General features: G+C 47.6%; 1 protein-coding gene across 1 annotated transcript in view; it reads left to right on the top strand.

Annotated features, from left to right (window-relative positions):
- Positions 1–2,261: 2,261 nt before the first annotated feature.
- Positions 2,262–24,258, top strand: part of RNF115 (ring finger protein 115) — a 26,824-nt gene continuing 4,827 nt past the window's right edge. Inside the window, exons 1-10 of the mRNA XM_034756954.1 lie at positions 2,262–2,309; positions 2,415–2,544; positions 2,657–2,714; positions 5,260–5,514; positions 8,914–8,971; positions 15,350–15,561; positions 17,100–17,171; positions 17,451–17,523; positions 20,971–21,064; positions 23,741–23,856. Coding sequence (XP_034612845.1) covers positions 2,262–2,309; positions 2,415–2,544; positions 2,657–2,714; positions 5,260–5,514; positions 8,914–8,971; positions 15,350–15,561; positions 17,100–17,171; positions 17,451–17,523; positions 20,971–21,064; positions 23,741–23,856 — 1,116 coding nt within the window. The remainder of the gene's footprint in view (positions 2,310–2,414; positions 2,545–2,656; positions 2,715–5,259; positions 5,515–8,913; positions 8,972–15,349; positions 15,562–17,099; positions 17,172–17,450; positions 17,524–20,970; positions 21,065–23,740; positions 23,857–24,258) is intronic.

The raw sequence follows: 24,258 nt of genomic DNA, 5'->3' as shown, positions 1-24,258 counted from the left end.
TCTTTTGTTTGTGCTCCCTGTAATGCCCTGTCTGATTAGCAGAATGCTGGATACCTAAAATACTCTCCTGGTTTGCATTTTGTAAAGATTCCTGCTGGGTTGTTGACGGTCTTCCTGGGAGGTGGATGTAGCCTATAGCATTTGTGCTCATAACTTCTCTGATCACTGCAGACCTACCAAGCAGTGTTCTGGCCCGAAGCCTGAATGTGCAAACATGTCCTAAACGTTTAATTTTCTCCAGGATGCGCTCTACTGATAAACCGTGTTCAATTTTTTTTTAGAAGCATCTGGAACAAGGGGGGAAATGTTAGCGATTCTTGGATTAGATTTCAGCTGTTGCTTATGACTTAACTAGTTCCATGAAACCACTAGTGAGATGTAAAGTAACTTGATCATTTCCTCCTGCCTCTCCCCCCTCCCCCTTTGACCTGTCTCGAATATACCCGTATATAAGAGGGGCCGGAAGAGCGTCTATTCTTTATGCTGCCAAATTCAAGCTTGAAATTCTATTCCTGAGTCCTGGAAATGTTCCTGATTAAATCACTCTTCAGCATGGTGGGGACAGAGGAAAAATAATCATCAGAGACTGCGTGTTTTTTGGTGATGTCTGCCATAAATTGAAGCAGATTTATGATGCTGGAGCAGAACTAGGCCGCTTTCTAAATAAGCTTTTTAAGACCAGGAATTGGTAGGGGGAATCTCTTAAATGCTCTCCGTTCTCTCATCAGTATTCTGATGGGGATTGGAGAAAGGAATTCCCCACAACCTAGTGTAAGAGCAGATCCCAGAATGTTTTAAGCTGGCAGCCAAATTTTTACCCCGTTATTTAAGGGATAAACCGTAGCTTAGGCTGTTTTATGAGGTCATTGCCTGTTTTTCCTCAGGGTAAACAGCTGATTAGCTTGCCCTCATGGGAGCCAGGTTTTGCCACAGAGTTGAAATGCTCTCTGTTATTTAAAGGTGAGTTTTAAAATGTAGAAAACATTCCAAGGTTGTTCCTTAGCCCATCTGGGGTAAACTTGGAAACTAGAATCCTGGACTATGACCACCAAATGTCTAAAGGACAAAAAACGCTGGCACAAACTGGCACCCAAGGCTGGGATATTTAAAGGGGTCTAATGACTTAGATGCTTAGCTTTCCTTGACCATCAACAGACGCTGGGCGCCTGACTCCCTTAAGCCTTGAAAATCCCATCCCTAATTGGCAGTCTTGGAGGAGAGGCTAAGAACTGGAAACCTGATCCTGTCTCCAGAGGAGGCTCCTACCATGTCAAATGTGAGACTTGGGTCAGCGTGGAGGAAGCCGCTGTCTGCGCTGGATCTCTCTGTCCATCTCTGGGGCTGTCGATGCAGCAGCCGTCGCAAGTGCTCGATTCACTTTACAGAACTGTACTTAAATACGTGTTTTTAAAAAAAGTCTGTTCTAATGTCTTTGAAATAGAAAGGATTGATTTGTAAAGAGACCCCGATGGAGCTCGCTGTTCTTCATGGAGTGGAGTCTTGCCCCTGCAAGAGAGCCCCATTAACGCCAGTGCCCTTCCGCAAGGGCAAAAGAATACACCTGCATGGGGCAGCTTTCAGGATCGGGGCCAAAACGCCAGTCCTGGTTCATGTACAATGGCCTGCCTCAGCCAAGAGGCTAGATTGTGATATTGTGACAAGCCTTCATCCATCAAATCCGACGGATGTTAGAGTCGCAAATTGCAGAGTGAGCTGCGTTTAGACTGGCTGAGAGCTCTCTTGGAGTATAATTTATCATATTAAACTGTTTCAGAACTTCCCCTCCCTTGTCCTGACACAGCAGTTTTCCCCCACCCTCAATATCTGACATCGCAAACAGAGTCTGGGTACGTGTCCAAGGGGATTTCAGATTGAAGGTGAATACCAAAGTACAACCGCTTGCACAAGGTTTTCAGACCATGCATACAATGGGCCTTAATGTGTGCTGATATTTGGGGAAGTCAGCGTTTGGTGGAGGCTGTGTGTGTTAGGGGGCATTGCTGTATGTAGGGTCAATGAAATATTTGAAAGATCACATTGCTTCTATTTGCTGACCTCTGCATTTTTTTTTTTTTTTAAGTATTGGGCTTAAGGGACCACCAGATCCTCAGCTGTTGTAAATCAGTGTGGCTCCATAGCAGTGTTGAGTTACACCAGGTGGCAGCTTCCGGGCTAGATCCTCATTGTGTTTACCTTCTATTCACAAATGCATGGATTGCCGTGTGTGTTGGTATAGAGTGTGATCTTCTGGCCAGTCACCGATGCTGGCTGGTGTCTTCACCTTCTCAGGGCAGATGCAATCACTGGAAGTGAGGTTGTTTATAGAGGAGGCAGGTTCTTTGAATCACTTTCCTTTCCATCACCAGAGTCTTGCCTGGGTTCCCCCCTGAAAGTTCCTCGTTGCTGATCTTCAGCTGGGTATTGCGAAAGCCGCGGAAGTGCTCTGTCTGCTGGGCGTAAAGGGTGTTTACGTGCTGCTGCAGCCTGTGGCGTCTACAAGCTTTCCCGACAGCTTTGCATGCCCGCTGGATAAGATGCGGGAGAGTACAGAACTCCACAGATCATGACTGGAAGTGGAGAAACACTTTCCCATAATGAGCCAGTGGGGTTTGATCTGAGAACCCCCATTTTGGGATGTCTCTATTCATCCCTGCAGGCAGGCTGGGAGTATTTGGTGTTCAGCAGTGTCAGATGCTTCAGGAAAGTCCAGCAGGGTGAGCATGGGTCTATACAGACTAGGGACCAATTTTTTCGGTGTTTGTCCTGATAATTTGTCCCCAGAGATCGGTCGGGACGCAATTTGTCCCGATAATTTGCTCCGCCGGCAGTTTTTTTGTTTTGTTTTCTTTTCTCCACCGGAGGCAGGGTCGGCTTTTTTTTGCTGTGCTGGCAGCGCCCCCCTGGTCCCGATATTTTCTTCCTCTCATCTGGTCACCCTAATACAGACAGCAGGAGGGTATCCACCAAGGCAACATGTGTTGTGTCACTGCCATACCCTTGCCTGAAGCCTGGTGATGAGGGGTCCCGATACAGGCAACAGGCCTTGGAGCGTGTTTGTTTTTGCTAGCCTCTCGCTCCGGAAATGCAGGGTGGACACCAAGCAGTGCGTGGTGAGATCTCTCGCGTCCGTTGAAGGGGAGGTTTGCAGGACTGGGTCCATGATCAAGCATAGCTTGAGGCAGGAAGTCATGGAAAATCATTGTGGCTGAGGGATTTTTTCATCAATTAGGGTGAGTATTTTCAAAGGGGCCTAAGGTTGAAAGTCAGTGGGAATTAGATCCCTGATTACTTTTGCCCCCTTAATTTTTTAGGTCAGCCTTACCTTTCTGAAGCACCTTCCATGCTAGGATCTCAAAGAGCTTTATAAATAAAATAAATAAAAATAAAAAAAATAATGGAGCCATCCCATCTCCTAGAACCGGAAGGGACCTTAAAAGGTCATTGAGTCCAGTCCCCTGCCTTCACTAGCAGGACCAAGTACTGATTTTGCCCCAGATCCCTAAGTGGCCCCCTCAAGGATTGAACTCACAACCCTGGGTTTAGCAGGCCAATGCTCAAACCACTGAGCTATCCCTTCCCCCATCACAAACATTAATGAATTAAATCTCATAACCCCTCACCCCAGAGAAATAGGGGGCAATATTGTCTCCATTTTACAGATGGGGACACTGATGCCCAGGGAATGGAAATGTTTTGCTCCGAGTCTCTCAAGCCCATGCCACAGCTGGGAACCTAGATTTGCCTCTCCGTTGCATGTGGTAATCGCGGGAGCATCCTTCCTTTTAGATCCAGCACTCTCCCCAGGACTCCCAAAATGGGGAGCACATCTACCCAGTCGTTAGAGGAACTCCAGCTACCTGGATAAACGATATAAGTTGAGCTTCCTATTTCTTCCAGCACATAACCGAAAACCTGCTTTTTAAAATCTCTTTCCTATAATGGATGCATCCATTAACTTTATATTGATATCCCTAGCAGGGCGTTTGCCTAAATTCATATGACTGGGGAACCTCTGGATTCATGTCATGGTTGAGCTTGGTGTAGGAAAGGTGGATGCATGAGTCCCGTGGTTAATATTTTGGGGGTTTAAAGGAGTATAGCTCTGTGTGGCCATTCAGGTAAGGGAACAGGGCAACATGCCGCAGGAGACAGACGTGAGGCCGTGCATTTAAAAAATTTCCAGTCTGAATAATTCAGGCTTGTAAAGGGACAGCGTAGTCAGTGAGAAAACAGAATACCAGGCAGAGCTGGTATCTGGTCGGCGGACTGAGTGAATCCAGCTCATTTCTCTTATCTCCTTCTATGAAAGTGGCTTTAAAAAGAGATGACAAAGCCGTTTATGCTCTGACTTTGATAATTACAGAGTGACGAGCCTGTAAATTCCTGCAGTGCTCACTACAGGAGGGCCAGCGCCGCGTCAGAGCTGCGTTTGAAATAGCTGCTTTCTGGCACCTCCTTTAATTGAAGTGGCTTTTCTTCTGTCGCCATCGCTGTCAATTGGCAGTTGAAGCAGTCCTCCTCCGAGGCCTGTTATCAAAGTTCCCAGCGCTTCTCGGTAGGCTTCTAAATGGCACTCTTCTTAAATGGAGTTATCCAGGCTGGTTTGCTGCTGATAGATAAAGACCGCGTTCAGGCGGGTTGTGGCAGAGCATCCAGACACCACGGAGATACCAATGCTGAGCTGTGGAATTGCTCTGTAAGAAGCAGAAAATCTGCTTTCCAGTTAAACTACCCCAGTGTACCTCTCCAACCGATAGTTTATTATAATCTACTTTGCCCTTCCCAAATGTCGATTAATCTGAGACTGTCTAAGCATTTTACACCCAATCATAGTACCTTTGTGCCTTAGATATTCTAGTCACTTGATGGATGAATAAAATGGATCACATGAGTGACATAACCAAAGGACCTAAACAAATAGGGACAATCGGTCTAGCTCCTTCCAATTCTTCCTGTTCTAATAGCATACAGTGTGAAGTGATATGGATGTTGAATCTCTTTAACTATTGAGTTTTTTGCCCCCGATCTCAGCTGGGAGCTGCTTTCACAAATATAAAGGATAGCTTGTAAAGGACTTCAAGAACGTCAAGCCTAAACTGAGAGGAAGGTAGCACAGTCTACTGGTTAGAGCAAGGGGTTGGGAGTCAGGAAACAGAGGGTTTGATTTTTCCAATTTGCCACTGACTTTGTGTGACCTTGGGAAAGGCACCTCTCAGCCCCTCAGTTATAAAACGGGAATAATACCCGCCCTTTTTAAAGTGCTTTGAGATCTTCTGATAAAAGATGTCACGGAGGTGCAAAGTCTGTATTTTTATTGCAGGGGAAACAAATTCAGAATCAATGTCAGAATCACACATGCGATGCCTCTGAGCTTCACCTTGGGCACTGTATTTCTTGCCTGCATCTGCAAACTGAGCGTCATGTGGCTGAAGACTTCCCTTTTCTCTCTTTGCAGGAGTACATTTGCCCCAGATGTGAATCTGGCTTTATTGAAGAAGTGACAGATGATTCCAGGTATTGTACATGCTCCTGAATGTGTGAGGTCAATTGCTAATATATATATATTTGTAATCAATTTGTAAGTTGTGTATTGCAAGGCATTTAAATGCTGTACCTAAAATAAGGGAAAATGGGTGCAAAATTAAAACAGGACCTATTTATATCAACTGATAGCAGTGACAGTTATAGAACACTTATTAACACACTCATCTCCCCAGAGTAAAACAAACAGTTATTGTGACACTGGAGTGATATTGACAAGGAGAACTTCAAGGAAGCCCCTTAATAAAGAAGTGGAAGTTGTGAGGTTAGTCTCTGCTTGTGTCCGGTAGATCAGTGGTTCTCAACCTTCTTTCATTTGCGGACCGCTACAAAAATTTGAATGGAGGTGCAGACCCCTTTGGAAATCTTAGACATGGTCTGCAGACCCCCAGGGCTCCACAGACAACAGGTTGAGAACCACTGTGGTAGATGAGTGCTGTTATGGATTTGGGGATATAATTGTTAATGCCAATTAGGCAAGTTCACCGAGAGGAGATTTAAACCTTTGTGGTTGCAGGTATGAAGGTTAAAAGTACCTTTTCTCTCCATCTAAGGTACTTTAATTACTGTAGTTTCTGAGCACCTCTTATTCTTTAAAGTTATTTATCCTCCCAACCCCCTGTGAAGTGGGGCAGTGCTGTTATTCCCACGCTACGGACAGGGAACTGAGACACAGACACGAAGGGCGTGTCTACGCTAGCGCATCGCAGCTACAGTGCTGCAGCTGTGCTCCTGTATCACTGTTGTGTAGACACTTCCTGCATCAATGGAAGGGGTTTTTCCATCACTGTAGTTAATCCATCTCTCCGAGAGATGGACTAACTACAGAATTCTTCCATCTACCTAGTAGTGTCTACATCGGGGGTTAGGGCTAGGGGTTAGACCTAAGTGATTTGTCCAAGCCACAAACAGGGAGTCTGTGCCGGAAGAGGGGATTGAACCCTTGTCTCTCAGCTAGCTCCCTAACCGCTAGACCAGGGGTGGGCAAACTTTTTGGCCCGAGGGCCACATTGGGGTTGCAAAACTGTATGGAGAGCCGGGTAGGGAAGGCTGTGCCTCACCAAACAGCCTGGCCGCTGTCCCCTCCCATTTCCTGCCCCCTGACTGCCTCCCTCGGAACCTCCGACCCATCCAACTCCCCTGTTGGTCCCCTGACCACCCCCTCCTGGGACCCCCCACCCCAACCGCTCCCCCCCCCCGGGACCCCACGCCCTATCTAACCCCCCTGCTCCCTGTCCCATGACTGCCCCAACCCCTATCCACACACCTGCCCCCTGACAGGCCCTCTGGGACTCCCACGCCTATCTAACCCCCTCCATCCCCTGACCGTCTGCTCCGCACCATCCAACCGTCCCCTGCTCCTTGTCTCCTGAGTGCCCCTGGGACCCCCTGCCCATTATCCAACCCCTCTCCCCCCCCACTTCCTGCCCCCTTAACATGCCGCTCAGAGCAGCAGGAGCTCGCAGCCTGGCCGGAGCCAGCCACGCCGCCGCACTGCCCAGCAGGAGCTCGCAGCCCCGCTGCCCAGAGCGCTGGCGGCATGGCGAGCTGAGGCTATGGGGGAGGAGGGACAGCAGGGGAGGGGCCGGGAGCTAGCCAGATATGGGCTGCGGGCCGTAGTTTGCCCAACTCTGCACTAGACCATCCCTCCTCTCTATTAGCAAAGCTCAGGAGAAGCCATATTGCTGCTATAACTTTCCCCGCACGACTGCGTCTGTCTAAGCGTAACTGTCTAAGTATGGAACTGGGGATCAGGATTCGAACGCCGGCGCGTTGCTCTGACACCGACTCCCTTTGTGGCCTCAAGAAAGTCTCCTCGTGCCTCTGCTTCACGTTCTCAAACTTTAAAACGGGGATAATATTTAATGGGATTGTTGGGACTGATTAATGTTTGAACATACAGAGCACTGTAGAGTTGCCGCTAGTTTATTAATGGAAACTAATTTGGTGGTGGGGGGTAGCGTCGCTAGGTACTAATTTAGCACTCTTCTGGCAAAAACGTAGGCGAGACGGAACGTTGATTTGCAAAGCAAATCCTGTCCAAATTTTAGGTGGAGCAAAATCTTGGTCTAATGCCATATAATACGGCTTGATTTAATATTCCACTTCATAGTAACGATGGCGTAACTCATTATATGGTGCCTATTTCAAAGATGTTTTGTATTGGTGAGCTCTTTGGAGACGTGTAGCACCTTATTTTGTGTGTGAGTTGATTAAACACGGCTGATTAATCATGTTTGAACAAGACTCCGCCTTTCCTCTGATTGCATAAAGCAGACCTTCTAATGTGCTAGTTGTCGGGATTTAAATGACAATTAGCAGTTTTCATCCATTGATCTCTGTGTCTTATGAACGAGGAAATTGAGGGACTGTGCCCAAGGGGTCACAGCGATTTGGTAACAAAGCCAGAAATAGAAGCCAGCTCTCTTGATTCACAGTCCAGTTCTTTATCCAGTAGAACACGCTGCCTACAAACAACTAGGGACTGAAAAATATGCTAGTCTGGCACTTCCTGAGACACTGCTGAGAAAGTTGTGCTATTTGGAGTGGGAATGGTAACTAAAGTCTGATGTCAGGGCTCCCGAAGCAGGAAAGCCATGTAACATGTTTCACTTGGAAGATGTGAGTCACTGTCCCTTTTGAACACCGATATTCCTAGCAGTTAACAAATGAACATAAAAATGTAATTACATGAAGCCCAATGTTTTTGCTTGGCTCTGTGGTTAGGAATGTTTGCCTTGGAACTGAGTAGCCCTTTCACCCTTGTGAGCACCCTTCCCTGAACAAACTCTGCAAAATGCCATGGTTTGTAGTGCAGAGCTAAGCACAGGACGCTTTCAGTTTCAGTTTAGTAGGTGTGGTGAGGGAGTTTTACGGGAGGGGACAAAGTGCCAAATATCCAAATAAACCAGTGAACTGCTCTGAACGGCGTGAAGGAAATAAACAGCTACAGTGAAGCACAAATGCGAATCTAGCAGCCCGAGGGAAATGTATTTATACCGCTGTTCAGTGACTCTCTTGTGAACTGGCTTCCTCCAGATTGGAGCCTCTCTAAAACATCTTGCATATTTTTTCCATACAAGGGAAACCTAAATTGGTGCGCTGTAGAGTCACTTTATTCTTTCATCCGGCGCATCAGCTTTACCTGCATTTCCCCTCTGGGCTGACACTGTGTTTTATATATAGATTAATTCCTTCCACAAAGCAACTCGTACCACATTTGATCATCCCTTTTTTGCCCACATGGGAGCCTCGTCTTGTTCCTTATAGAGAGTCTGGCTCACACTGGCTTCTGTCTATATTTAACCCCCAGAAGGGGGAGCTTATTTTTGAAAGCAACAACCGGCTCTGACTAGTCTGTTTTCTCCTCAGTTTTCTAGATGGTAGTGGCAGTGGAATAGACGACAGTCCATCCACACAGTTTGCAGAGGTGAGTTTGCTTTTAATGCTGACTTTAAAACAAAAACAAAAACAAAAAAAACGCTTAGCTGAGCAAAAAATCTATTTTGGATTTTAGCAATTTTTTTGAATGAAAATTTACAGTCAGGGAATGACACTCTTGAAAGCATGTCTAGGAACACACTGATAGGAGGAGGAGATTGATGTGTGACTGACTTATTTGCTTTCCAGCAGATAGCAGTCTCAAACCCTGAATGTGTAGTCTTAAGCCATGCTAGATGAGAGCTTTTTTTGTTTGTTGAGTAGAGGCACACTCCTTTACAGAACAGATGGAATCTCTACTCTCATCTCAGACACATACAACAAGAAGGTACAGCGTCACCTTGGGTGAAATTTTGGTCCCAGTACATGAGAGTTGTGCCATTGACTACAGCTGTAGTCTTTAAGGAGATCTCTATAGGAGGCTTCATGAACATGGTGGGTTTTGAGGAGGGCTTTGAAGTTGATGGCTTGGCGCATGCGAACAGAACAGTTCCCAGCACAGAGCATGGCAGGACAAAGGCTCAAAGCAGATAATCATGCAAGGAGACGGGCAACAGATGCAGAGGGAGTGAAAGAGGCATGATCTAGGGTTCATCTACTGCAATTCCCTTCTTTCCCCCACATGTAGCAAAGAACAGCGGTGATGGGACTCAAAAGTGGCCTCGTCCAGTCATCTCTCGCTGGCGGGAGTATTGGGAGACAGAAGAAGATAAAAACATAAGAACAGCCACACTGGGTCCATCTAGTCCAGTATCCTGTCTTCTGACAGTGGCCAGGGCCAGGTGCTTTGGAGGGAATGAACAGAACAGGGCAATTAGCAAGTGATCCGTCTCCTGTCATCCAATCCCAGCATCTGGCAGTCAGATGTTTAGGGATACCTAAAGCATGGGGTTGCATCCCTGGCCATCCTGGCTAATAGCCATTGATGGATCTATCCTCCATCAACTTATCTAATTCTTTTTTGAAACCTGTTACAGTTTTGGCCTTCACAACATCCCTTGGCAATGAGTTCCACAGGTTGATTGTGTGTTGGGTGAAGAAGTACTTCCTTTTGTTTGTTTGAAACCTGCTGCCCGTTAATTTATGGGGTGACCCGGGGATCTTGTGTTATGTGAAGGGGTAAATAACACTTCCCTGTTCACTTTCTCCACACCAGTCACGATTTTATAGACCTCTATACTATCCTCCCTGCCCCTCCAGTCATCTCTTTTCTAAGCTGAACAGTCCCAAGCTTTTTAATTTCTCCTCCTATGGAAACTGTTCCATGCCCTTAATCATCTTACAATCAATTACATTCTGCATATCTGAGGCTATGTCTACACTACCGCGTTTGTCAGTGTAACTTATGTTACTCAAGGGTGTGAAAGAACACCCCTCTCAGTGACGTAAGTTACACTGACAGGCGCCGGTGTGGACAGCGCCATGTTGGCGGGAGACGCGCTCCCATCGACAGAGCTACTGCCACTCGTCGGAGGTAGTTTAATTTATGTCGGCGGGAGAGCTCTCGCTTGCTGGCATAAAGCGCCTTCACGAGTGATCTCACAGTGGCACCGTTGCATCGGTGCAGTTGTGCCGCTGTAAGCTCGCTAGTGTACACATGGCCTCAATTCCCCTCTGAAGTTTCAGCTGGATATAGTATCCATGTAAATGAAACCACTGCTGTGTGCTAGTAAACTGCCGTGGTCTACTCCAGCAGTGACGGTGAATAGAGTGATCTTTGCTTGTATTTTGTGTGACAGTTCGCAAAGAGCTTTGGGATGGTGTTCGGGATGAAAGACGCTATGTACATATTCAGATTAGTATTAATAATGAGCTTTTGCTCCTGGCGGGGTTGCAGGCGAGCGTAGCTGCATTCTGTTCAACAAAAGTTCCAGCTCCGTTCTGATTCTGGGGGGTGTGTTTGGTGAATCACAAAGCAGATCATAATCTGGATTTTTATTTTTTTTTTCTTCTCCTTCCCCTCGTCCTCTGATGCTGAGTTGAACTAGTAGGCATAAAGATCTTGTAAACTGAGCTGCTTAGATACACAAAATAAAGCTGCGGTTTTCCAGGCTGATGAGGTGTCAGTAAAATGTGGATAGTAAATATGTTGAGATTATTCTATTTCCGTTTTACGATATGTTCTGTTGTATCTGATTCTTTTGATACATCTCAAAATGCAGCTGTATCTAGTGTCATTTTATAGTGATGTGTCTAGATCACCTGACACTGGTATATCCCGTGTAAATGCCAGCTGCTCCCGCTTCACACAGGTAGCTCTCTTGTCTGACACTACTTGGTTGCTTACACGTTCTGAAATCTTTCATAAAAATCTTAATAAACCTTCTGCGCCCTCATAGTAACAGAGCATCAGTTGCTACTAACTGAGCTATTTTGAACCACAGGCTTGTTTAATCACGAAGAGGCTTTCTAAAAATGCAATAAAACAAAACTGGTTTTGCAGCCTAAGGTTGCAAGTTAGCACTTTCAGTTCTGAATGATGCCGTCAGAGGTCCAGGAGAGGAGAACGGGGAGATTCCCTTGCTTCGTGACTGTCTCTATACACCCCACTTCTTTCCTGCAAGCGGGTGAAAAGCCAAGGAAATCGAGCCAGTTGCGCTGCATAATTTCATTGACTACCCTGAAAGCTCGTGTCCTATGCAAATAGCACACCTGAGCCGAGCGTCTCGGCTTACCTAAGGGGTTGTCGCGGAACCAACAGCTGTTCAGTTTAGTAAAGGAACAGGTGGGTTTCGACAGCAAAAGCAGCAGCTGTGTGAGCGAATGGAGCATGCACTGGTGGTGGTATAAACAAGTGGGCCCCCTCTTGGGCACCCCTGCAAGTGGCCCCTTGCCTCAGTTTCCCTCTTGGGTAACTCAGAGGACTCCACTTCAGGCTCTTACTTAAACTGGCCCCCAAGAGGGGTGGTATTTATTACAAATGCTTCTGCAAATAGTCTGTAACAAAGGTCCCAAAATTTTAGTCGTCTCACCCCAGTGCATCTAGTCCTTGTTCGTATCCTACCCCAGCGTCTTCCGTCACAGCTGTCCTCTTCTTTCCCTCTGTCGGGACAGAAACCCTGCCCATCCTTTTGGGGGCAACCCTGCTCTTCCCAGCAGCATCTCTCCCAGCCTCTCTGCTGGGAGCATCCCTCGCTCCCCCAGCCCGCTCTGCCTTCCTCAGGCTCCAGCTCTCCAGCAAGGAGATGTCAGCGGGTAAGCCGCTCTTCTGCTCCCCCTGCCTTCCGCCCTCTCTGGCCCTTGGCTCTGGCGTAGAGCCAGCAGGCATCTCCCTCTGCTGCTCCCCCTGCCTTCGGCCCTCTGGCTTGGGAACACCAGCCAGCAAACCCCGTGTGCTGCTCCCCTGTCTCCGCTTTCTCCCAGGAACCACCATCTCTCCAGCAGCTCTCCTCCCCTGCCTGATTCCCCTATTCTGACTTCTCAATGACCTTTTGTAGCCTGTCAGGTGCTGCCCCACCCTCTCAGTGGACCCAACAGGGAGCTCCTGGACCAGATCTGGAGAGCTGAGCCCAGTTTCGCTTAATGAGCCAGCTAACCTGTTGCAGAATGAGCAAGCTACTGTTTGTTGTCGGCCAGAAAGCTGGGCTTAAACGGATCAGTGGGTCCGACAAAATACGTGGCACTGTCTGACCTGGACGATTGGCCATTATCATCACAGCTGTTGTCTGTGGTCTGAATTCAGCAGCCTGTTTCCAAGCAAAACGTGCTCTTCTGTTTCTATGGAACCTGGCGCTGGAGGATTTCAGATCTAACGCTAATTAGTCACATGCTGATTCACATCGCCCTCCGCGAGGGAGGTTTAATCCCCGTTTTACAGATGGAGAAATAGAGGCCCGGGGAGGCGGTGTGTCTTTCCCAAGGTCACACAATGAGCAGCGGATGTTATGGAGGCTTAGCTCTTCGTCCTCTGCTCTACCCACCAGAAACCCCTCCTCCCCCACATCCCATCAAGACTTCTTTTTTCATTGGTGTTAAAACAAAATGCTTTCGTTTTACACATTGGATCCGTAAACCTAGCGCAGCAAAGGGAGCGGAAGCATTGCAGCTCTCCCCTACCCTTGGCAGAAAAGCTAATAAATATTCTGCTGCAAGGTCAGGAAGGGAAAAGAACAGCTACTCTCTCCCTGGACCTTTATCAGCTGATTGGGAAGAACACGTGAGCGCCCATCTCTCTACGAGTCGGTCCAAGGCGATCGTGTTCATTCCATCTCTTTGATACACCGAGGTTCCATCTGGAACTGGCCGAACATGAGACTTTCATGGCCTGGTGTTATCTCCCTACGTGTATCCACCACGGCCCCTCTGCAGCTGCTTTGAAGGTTAGATGCAAGGTTTTTCTACTTCGATTAGTTCTCCCCTAGCGTTTTTCGTCTGCTCCTTCCTTTCCTCACCCCCTCTTTGCCGGAGGCACCTATAATGTTATTACCTATTTTCCCCCATAGCTGTTCAAGCACTTTAAAAAGAAGGTAAGTACAGATGGGGAAACTGAGGCACGGAGAGGTTAAAGTGACTTGCCCAAGGTCACGCACTGAGCCAATGGCAGAGCCAGGATTAGAACCCCTGTCTCCAGAGTCCCAGTCCAGTGCTCCACCCGCTAGGCTACGCTGACACCCACTAGCCTGCGCTTTGAGAACTGCATTTAGCTCCATTCTGGCTAAGTATGATGAACGCTACGGAAGTTACTAAAACAAACATGTAGTCTGCTTTGATCGCTGCGCATAAATCTGCCAGGAAAGAATCAACAAATTAGTCTAATTGGGGGTGATGCACCTGATTAGTTTGGGCTAAATTAAGCTGGTTGCCATGGTTCCCAGAAAATGTCTGGCAAACAATCTAAATTTGCTAAATTGCTTTTCTCAGGATGACTTTGTTTCTTCCCCCTGCTCTGCTTGACGTTTTACAAAGTTTTCCCGAAAGGCAGCTCTTAATTAACCGACTTCGCAGTTCTGTCCGGTTCCCCAGGCCTGGTATAACCCTGCTGCCTCGTTTTGCAGTACGCTGAGGATTTTTCTGTCACAGCGATTGCAGCTTCAAAGGCACGAACCCAGAGGTAATCTGTAGCCTGTAGACTACAGTAGCCTGCGCAGATGGAGGCCTTTCATTTGTCCAGGGGGTCAGCCTTTTCAGACTGCTGACATGCAGAATATCCCCTGTTGGGTAGCAATGGCTTCTGGCCACTGCTGACCTCTGCCGCTTGGTACCGTCTGTGTAGTGAGTCCCTGATTACTTATCAGATAGGCAGCATGGCCTAGTGGGTAGAGCACTGGACCGGGACTCAGCAGACCTGCTATATGATCATATATGGAGATATAACTATCTCATAGAACTGGAGGGGACCCTGAAAGGTCATTGAGTCCAGCCCCCTTCCTTCACTAGCAGGACCAAGTACTGATTTTTGCCTCAGATCCTTACGTGGCCCCTTCAAGGATTGAACTCTCAACCCTGGGTTTAGCAGGCCAATGCTCAAACCACTGAGCTATCCCTCCCCCCAATGATCTTGGACTTCCCTTCTCTGTGCCTGTTTTGTCTGTCTGCGTAGACAGCATTGCCACAAAGAGATTACAACATGTGGCGCTTACTGTGTGTCTGTAGAGCACCTGGCAGCTGATCTTGTATGGGGTCTCTAGGCGCTACGGGGATACAGATAGTGCAGGGAGCGGTGTGTGGGAAAACTTGTTCTGCCCTTGCAGTACCTGTTCTGGGAATAGGAGACTGACAGACAGTCTCCAGGGATGTCAGACTAATACTTGTCACTGGTATACTGTTCATTTCTAAAGGGCCTTTAGAAAACCACAGCTCCTCTGCTGTTTAGCCCTGCATTTACGAGTGGCCGATATTTTCCCCTCTGGGTCCTGTCTCCATTGGAACAGAAGAAATCTCACCTTTCGGTCTAGAAGTAATTTTAAAATCCATCACACTGGAGAAAGAGTCCAGATTTGCAGCCTCGGAGATTGTAGCCCTCTGTCTAACCCTAGAAGAGATAACGGCAGCTATCCTTATGCTGCTGTCCCCCTGAGCCTCTGTTCTGCCCTGGGGGGTTTCTGTGGCCTAGTCAGTCTTGGCCTCTGCTGAGGCTAGTAATGAGGGGTGTGGTGGGGGTGTCTGTCTGTCACCCTAGGAGTGGTGTCCTCCCCTCCCTGCTCGTTCCATAGGCTACTGAACGTGAGCCACCATCAAGTGGCAACAGCTTTCAATCTCTATCGACCTATGTTAGAGTCAAGCCAATGATCAAGAGGAGAGAGATCCCATGTCCGCTACTGATCCCTTGACCCATCCAATCCCTCTTGAACTGTATTTAAAGCAGGTCTTCCTTTCCTACCCTAACAGCCTGTGCACGTGTGTTGCATGTGTTTTGGCTTCTCAACAGCTTTGGGACCACTTGGACCACACAATGTTATTCCCAGACTTCAGACCGTTTCTGAGCAGCAGCTCGCTGGATCAAGACAGCCGAGACAACGAAAGGGGCCATCAAGCACATGCGGATCTCTGGGGACCAAGCAGACCCCCGCGGCTGCCCATGACACGGAGGTACAGATCCCGGGGCAGCTCACGTCCAGACAGGTCTCCTGCTATTGAAGGGTAAGTGACGAGACTTTCAGTGTACGTATTGCAGCTTATCTCGGGCCTCCTTCCTGCTTGAGCCGCCAGGCTTCCCAGAGCCCTACCCCTCAGCAGACTGACCCCCCCCTCCCCTGTGGATGACTGGGTCCTTCGTAAAGCCTGTTGGGGCCACTCCAGAACTGGGGTTGCTAAAGAGAGGCATTGGGCCCACTGCCTCTGGGGTGCCCCAGTAGTGCTATCAGTCTGGGAACAAGGACAGATACAAGTCGTGACCTCCGAACCCCTGCACGGCAGTGTGGTGCCCTCCCATTAGATTGTGGAGTTGGCCCCGCTGTCGTCTTAATTCTTAACGCTTTGGGCATGGGGGCGGGTCCTTAGATTTGGAGGCGGGCGGGAGTATTGGGTCAGAGTGCTTACCTAGACAAAGTCCCAGATTGGCACTCCATTCATCAGTGGGGAATCCACCTTCTTCCTTCCATCCTAACCCGCTCTACCTGCCGCCCATTCCTGGGCACAACCTCAAGCCAGGAGCCATTAAGGGGTCACAGGGCGTTAGGGGAAGTTGCTGCTCCTGGGGTCGCGGGGCATGCCGCGGGAGGTACGAGAGCTCTTGTTTCGGGAGGCAGGCAGGACTGGTGCTATGGAGGAGAGAAGGGATTGGAATAGTCTCTTTGGCTCCTAACCCCTGGATGGGAGCGTGGTTGGCCCAGAGGATGCTGAGAGCTAATACAATAAGAGGTCTTGGTCCTGCATCTGGTGCTGCGGCAGGTGCAGGAAGACTGGCTTTGATCCGTTGAGTATCCCTAGAGACTAGGGCCCAGATTTTGAAAGGTGTTTCCGCATCGCTGGGCTCAGCGTTGCAGTGCCTAACTGATTTAAGAGCCTAAATCTAATTTTCAAAAGGGATTTACACGTAGGAACCAAATCATGTTGACAGTTGATGGGATTTTTGCTCCTAAGTGTCTAAATCCCCTTTGAAAATGAGATTTAGGCTCCTAAATCAGTTAGGTATTGCAGGGCCTAAAATCCTTTACCCAGGTCCAGATTTTTAACTCTGAGTGTTCGTTCACTTGCCACACCTGCCATTCCCATAACTCCTTGGATCCAGGGCATGTCATTTAAAAACCCACCTTCTCCCCCCAAAATCAGTGAAAACTATTGACTCGGAGTTGAATATTTTTCACTCTCCACTTCCTCCTCCTTTAATCTCCATCCCCACAGCAATGAAAGCTACCGGGGTAAGGAAGAAGAATCAGTGTCCTGGAAATCTCAACCCCTGGCACCATCTCGGAGAAGTTTGCATTGCTTTAAACATGCTTCCTTCCTCCCGTCTGTTGGGCAGTCTTGGCTCACCCTTGGAGGAAAGATGTACAGCAAACACTCCCAAAAAGTGTGGCTTTCTGAGGGAGGGACCCGTAGTTGATTTTGGGAGGAGCTAGTGGTTCACTGTCCTTCTCTCACTAAAATGTTGTTGCTTGCCTGTGTTTTTGTCCTAGCCTGTTTGCTCAATTTGTTTTTTGTTTTTGTTTGTTTTTTTTACCCTTTCTTCTTAACAGAATAATACAGCAGATCTTTGCAGGGTTTTTTGCAAACTCAGCAATCCCAGGCTCACAGCACCCTTTTTCCTGGTGAGTAGCGAGCAGCGTTTAGCACCACCTCCTTGGATCAGATCGTTGCAGTAAACAAGCGTTGTGTTGTTGTGTCTATGCGATAAATGGCACTCCACAGTGGGATGGCTCTTGTGCTGTCAGATCTGTACCCAGCTGAACGGCTTCATCTCTGGGATCCCACAGGATGATGTGCTGTATAAATCCTGCTGGTGTTTGTTTGAATTTCAGTGCAAGAACATTTCTGAGTGTATTGAGATTGACAAAATCGCTCCCTTAACTGTTTGCTTCTATCTGCAGGAGTGGAATGCTGCACTCCAATCCAGGCGACTATGCATGGGGACAGAGCGGCCTTGATGCTATTGTGACCCAGGTAAGATTTGCACGTGTGCTGTTGTGGGGTGAGACCCAGTTATGCTGCCCAAGCTTTCTGATTTGTGCCTGTAAGATTTTTCTATCTTTCACTTCCCTCTCCTGTCAATCTCACTTCCTTCTAGAGATAATCCCTTTTTCATAGATTTTTAAGGCCAGCAGGGACGATTGGATAACAGAGTGGAGCAGATGACAAATTATAAAATTTGCAGATGACACCACGCCAAGAGGAGTTGCAGCCACTTTTGAGGGCAGGATCGCAGTGCAGGATGACACTGACAAATTGGAGAACTGGTCTGAGTTCTGAGTTCCTGCCATGCGGGCAGGGGACTGGACTCGATGACCTCTCGAGGTCCCTTCCAGTCCTAGAATCTATGAAAGATGAAAATCAATAAAGACAAGTGCAAAGTGCTTCACTTAGGAAGGAAAAATCAAATGCATAACTAAAAAATTGGGGATAACTGGCTAGGTGGTTGTACTGCTGAAAAGACTTGGGGGTTCTAGTGGATCACGCATTGAATATGAGCCAGTAGGGTGATGCTGTTGCAAAAAAAAAAAAAAAAAAAAGGCTAATATCATTATGGGGTGTATTAACAGAAATAGTGTATGTAAGACACAAGAGATAATTGTTCTGATCTATTTGGCACTGGTGAGGCCTCAGCTGGCGACCTGTGTCCAATTCTGTGTGCCACACTTCAGGAAAGATGTGGCCAAATTGGAGAGGGTGTGGAGGAGCGTGACAAAACCTACAAGGAAAGGTTTTAAAAAAAGGGGCATGTTTAGTCTTGAGAAAAGAAGAGTGTGGGGGCACCTGGTAAGTCTTCAAATGTGTTACGGGCTGTTTATAAAGAGGACGGTGACCAATTGTTCTCCATGTTCACTGAAGATAGAAGAAGCAGCAATGGGCTTAATCCGCAGCAAGGGAGATTTAGGTTCGATATTAGGAAAACTTTCTAACCCTAAGGGGGGTTAGGCTCTGGAACAGGCTGCCAAGGGAGGTTGCGTAATCCCCGTTGTTGGAGGTTTTTAAGAACAGCTTGGACACACCCCTGTCAGGGATGGCCTAGGTTTACATGGTCCTGCCTCATCAGAGGACATTGGACTTGATGACTTCTTGATATTCCTTCCAGCCCTACAGATACATGGTTCTATGATTAGATCATCTAGTTTGACCTCCAGTATAGCATAGGCTATAACATTTCATCCAGTTACTGCTGTATGGAGCCCAGTACCTGGTTTGAGTAAAGCATCTCTTCCAGAAAGGCATCCAGTTGTGATTTGAAGACCTCAAGAATCCACCACTTCCCTGGGTGGTTTGTTCCAATGGTTAACTACTCTCACGTAAAAAACTAGGCCTTATTTCTAATTTGAATTTGTCTGGCTTTGGTTCTTGCTACGCCTTTCCCTGTTAGAGCCCTTTAGTATCTTTACCCAGGAAGGTACTTAAACTCCATCATCCAGTCCTCTCTGGATCTTCTTTGATAAGCTAAACAGTCTCTTTTAGTCTCTCACTGTAAGGCATTCATTTCAGCCCTTAAATCATTTTTGAGGCTAATGATTTTGAGAGCAGCTGACCCACAGTTCCACAGCCATCAGCCCCACCTCAGACTCCTCAGTACCTGGTCTGAGAACACACCTCGCTAGTGTTGCATGTAGTAATTCGATGCAGCTCTGTGTTTCATTCTGATTCATCTGAGTTATCACCACAAACGTCTTGGCACAAGGGGATCCTGATTATGGCAGCAATGAGGCTGCTAATGCTTTAAGCTATTTTTAATGATCGTCTAGAACACTCACAGGGACAAGGGTAACGGAGGAGGAATTGGTTTTGATCGTTTTTGCTTCATCTCTGCTTGTAAAGGTGGGCTGGTTCTTGGCAAAAGGGATGGGGAGATGGGTCAGGATACCTGGGTTCCCAGCTCTGCTGCTGACTGGCTGTGAGACTTTGGGTGAATCTCTTCTTTCTATGCCTTGTTTTCCCCTGTATAAAACAGGGATATCTATCTCCTTGTGGGAATGGGGCAGCGTTGAGGCTTAATTATTATCCTGCTAATGCAGAGGCTCTTTGAGGGCTTCGTATGAAAGCCGACGTTGGAGGGTATATTATTTCATCTCCTTGCCTTTCGTGAGCGCCAATTCTAGCTGTGCAACTATCTGCTAGGAAGGTTGCAAGTTCCTTGCAACAGCCCTGCAAACCTTAACGATAGCAAAGCTAACTTCTTATCGTTTATTTGTCTGACCGTAGCGCCCAGGTATCGGTTGTGCTAGGTTCTGTACAAACGCCCAACAAAAAGACAGTCCCGGCATTGCGTTGAAGATTCCAGTTCTCTGCATAGATCCCTGTTCAGACAGATGCAGCTTTTATGTCTCGAGAGCTACAGAGCCTTCCGAAGCTATGAGTTACCGATTACCTTCTGCCCACTAGGGACCGTGCATCTTGGTTGGAGGAGAATAGGGTCAATTCCTTTCCCATCACCACCGCACAAGCTCTTTTTTGGTTAATATGCGAACAGAAGGGGCTGGCTTGGGAGTGGAGCCAAATCTCTGGAGGGCGATGACTCCCCTGTCTTGGAGAGGATGAGCGGCTAGAACATTTTGTGGTAGCTAATCCTGCTGTTGTCAAGCATCTCGTGAACATGGCGTGCAGGCCATCTGCCGTCGTTCGCGGCTAGCCACGGCTTTACAAACTGCCTCACAAACGCATCTTGCTCTCCTTCGTCACAGCTTCCTCAAAGGAGCCCACATCCCACGTGTCCAGGGGAGGGGACTTGGAGAGAGTCTCATTATGGTCATCAGGTGCCGTTTGCTGACATCACCCCCCCCCCATTCCACAAGCAGCAGTCTGGTTTCTGTGTGGACGTACAGCTCCTCTCGGCTGTGCCTCCATCCCGTGTCTGGAGGGGGCGAGTGACGGGGGTCAATATCACCTCAGTCATTTTATTGCGGTGTCATTAATGGGCTAGAGTGGGACCACTTGTAATCTCCTCTCTTCGTGGCCTGCCCAAGTCCCAGCGTGTGCAGAACACTGCTGTGTATCTTCTTACGCCCACCAGGCAGCACAATGCCTTTCTCCAACCCTCCAGTCGCGAGACACCTCTGTCAACTCCCTTTCAGTCCAGTATCCTCCTCCATTCGCTCCAGCCTGTCTCTTGTTTTTTTCTTCTCCTCCCCACCCTGCTCATACAGCACTGGCTCCCTGCTGTGGTCCGAGAGCCTTCTCTGCAGTTTGTGGCAGATGCAGCTTACCTGCATCCATGTAACTTCAGATGCCGTCTGAAAACCTCCCTATTCTGTAGCTAGCGACTAGCCTATGTTTTATGGTGCAGCTCCCTCCCTGGCCTGGTTAATGTGGTGGAGTAGTGTGGAGGCACAGCTTGAATGAGAGGTATTCCACAAGACAAGGCTGGGTTGCGTTCTAAAACATGGTGTGTTTGTCATCCCCTTGCAGCTTTTAGGACAGTTGGAAAACACAGGACCGCCCCCAGCTGACAAAGAGAAGATCACCTCTCTTCCAACAGTGACAGTAACTCAGGAACAAGTCGGTGGGTTAAGTCCAATATCTGGTCTTTCCTCCCATGTCTAGTAATGCTTGACGTCCTGCTGTGTGTCTTCTACCATTTGGATGCATTGATAGATCTACACTGGTGCTCTCCATGGGTCCCGAAGGCTTTTCTGACTTTTCCCTTAAGCTTCCCTACGTTAATGATTAGACTCTTTGCCTCCACCACTGCCTGCTACCTCCAATTCAGTTGTGTGTTGTGTGCACCCTCGAACATCTGGTCCACCATCTAGCTTAGTCGCTCAGCTCAAGCAATGGAGGGTTGTGATTTTTTTTTTTTTTTTAGCTCTGGAGGTTCTGCTGACAACTCGGGCTACCCTGACTGTGGAGGTGGGCCTGCTTTGATCCCTGGTCTCAACTGCCCTCCCAAAAGCTAAAATGGTCTGAATTGAATGAGTAGCAGGCATTGGTTGGTAAAGTCAAGGCTTCGGACTGACAGCGGCATGCATAGTGCATGTGGTATGTTGCATTTATCCAGTTATGAGAAACACGCCTTTTGCTTATTTGAGCTGTTGCTGCTGTTTTAAACTTACCTCCTTCTATTTATGTTTGTTGTGACCTCCTTCTGTTTATCAGATCCAAGGGGAGCGTGCATGTCACGTCTCCTTTCTTAGCTGGTAAATACAACTGTGAACAGATTCCTACCGAACTGCTCCTAAATCCTCTTTAAAATGTGGGTGTAAAGATCACCGGTTCCTTTGACATACTTGACAGCAAAGAATTGTGTGTGTTTCATGAGTGCTCACGGTTTCACTGTTGGTTCAGCAAGGTTTTTTTTTTAGTGTGTTTGCAGACGTGTGTGACTCAAAGTTGCAGTCCGGATTCTTTTCCCCCTATAAGCTAATGTGTTCCCTGAAACTAAAATTGGTTGAAGACGCACTGTTTCATTTACAAAAAAAAAAATCTGTTTCCATGGTATCTGTTTTTGTCTGGATCTTTTTATATGCACGAGTTTTAGTCTCATTTATGGAGACTGAAGAGGAGCGTGTATCTCCATATTATAATATCTCCTGCAAAGCAACAGCAGAGTCTGCCCCGTGTCTGTGAGCTAGCTGAACATCTGTTGTGCTACCTGGCAACTGAGTCGGGAATTAATGTGGCAGGTTCAGTGTCTCTGCTGGCAAAGGACGCAAGCTAGGAAATGTGTTTGGTGCTGGAGTTGCAGTGTCAGTGCAGCACTAGTGGTGACAGGAGAGCAGCTCTCAGTGTCCAAACGGGGATTGCTATGTAGCCAACGTGCTCCTTTCCTGGGGAGGAAGAATCACTAATCCTAATTCCATAGCAGCATTGCAAAATTAACATAACAGCCATAACTGGGTCAGATCAATGGTCCATCTAGCCCATATCCTGTCTTCTAACAGTGGTCAATGCCAAGTGCTTCAGAGGGAATGAACAGAACAGGTAATTGTGAGTGATCCATCCCTGTCATCCACTCTCCGCTTTTGGCAGAGACTAGGGACGCTCAGAGCATGGAGTTGCATCCCTGACCATCTTGGCTAATAGCCATTGATGGACCTATCCTCCATGAACTTACCTCGTTCTTTTTTGAACTCTGTTATAGTTTCGGCCTTCACAACATCCCCTGGCAATGAGTTCCACAGGTTGACTGTGTGTTGGGTGAAGAAGTACTTCCTTATGTTTGTTTTGATTTCATTGGGTGACCCCTAGTTCTTGTGTTGGTGGTGTTGGCACTGTCCTACGCGAGTGAGTTTAATAGACAAGTAAAATGCCCCTAGTTTGATTTTCATTATCGGTCATCTTTTGTGCCAGCCTGGCAAATGTTAGCGTCCACTATAGGCTGTATAGTCCCCAAGGCCCTATATTGGAAGGTCTTTAATAGCACTTTGCAGAGCATTAACTATGTAAAGAAGTCCATTGTGGCCCCAACATCAAATATAAAGCGGACTGTAAGCCGTTCAAGTAGCTGAATGTTCTCCCTTCCCATGTATGTATTGGAGTCCAGCCATCAGGAAACAGGAACTATAAAACCAAAAAGTTATAATAAAAACAAAATTTGAAAATGGACTCGCCAAGGCCATAAAAATGTCAATAAAATAATGGCAGAGGCATTTTAGAAATGAGAAATTTACTGCCCTTGGGCTCGATCCTACAAACACTGTGTAACTTCACTCCTGCGAGTAATCCCATTGACAGAACTAGAAACCACCATCCAGCTTAGACCCTCCTTCCCTAGTTCTAAACTCCTCCTCCCCGTCTCTAGGACCTTTCCTGTGCTGAATCTCCCCCACCCACATTTATTCTCTGTTTATCAGTGCGGGGTGTCCAGTATCTGTTCTCAATTCCTGTCGGTCGCCCTTCAGCACTGGGTAGGGCACTCTGGATAAAATATATCTCCCTATTGTGCCATGCACGGGCGACCGAAACAAAAAAACAATCCATACTCCATCATTTCCTCACGTCTGCAAACTCAGCCTTGCTCCTCTTCGACAACTGTTCACTGTTCCCCGGCTCGAGTCCTCCTGTCTGCATCCCTCTGGGAGAAATCAACTGAGATCAGTAAGTGAATGTGGCATTTGATGCCCCATTTTGGCAAGGGTTTGGCTGTTGTCATTGGACCCATTGTGGTTTAAGGCTGTGCAAACAGGTCTCTGCTGTGTCCAGCGTGCTAACCCATCCCCTGTATGAATCTGTCCTGCAGATACAGGTTTGGAGTGTCCTGTTTGTAAAGAAGATTATACAGTAGCAGAGCAGGTTCGACAGTTACCGTGCAATCACTTCTTCCACAGCAACTGCATCGTGCCATGGTTAGAACTGGTAAGTGCGTGTGTGTGAGAGAGAGAGACTGTGCTAATACCGACTGCTCCTTGCAGTCTCGTACCTCAGTCTTGAGCTACTGGGTGCGTGTGGTGCATTGACCACACTATCTGCCACTTCAATCCAAAGCTCTTTCATTTCATGACACCATAATATTAATCATCCAGCCTTTGAAATGTGTCTCTTCTAAAGCTGTCCTTCAGGCTGAAGTAAAATGGAGGCTTGGAGAAATTCCTAATGGATTTATGATGCTTTTTATCTCGAAGTCACCCGGTCAGATCCTGTTGGTGTTAGCAGTAGCCCAGTTTGTGCCATCTGACAATTGGTTATGTGTGAAACAAGCTGGGGTCTCTGTCCTCGTGGGAAGTGTCGACTTGTAAACTCCGCCCCCCCCCCCCCGAA

This window comes from Trachemys scripta, chromosome 24 (assembly GCF_013100865.1).
Source record: "Trachemys scripta elegans isolate TJP31775 chromosome 24, CAS_Tse_1.0, whole genome shotgun sequence".
Taxonomy (NCBI): Eukaryota; Metazoa; Chordata; order Testudines; family Emydidae; genus Trachemys; species Trachemys scripta.
This window is presented reverse-complemented; position numbering and strand designations above follow the sequence as displayed.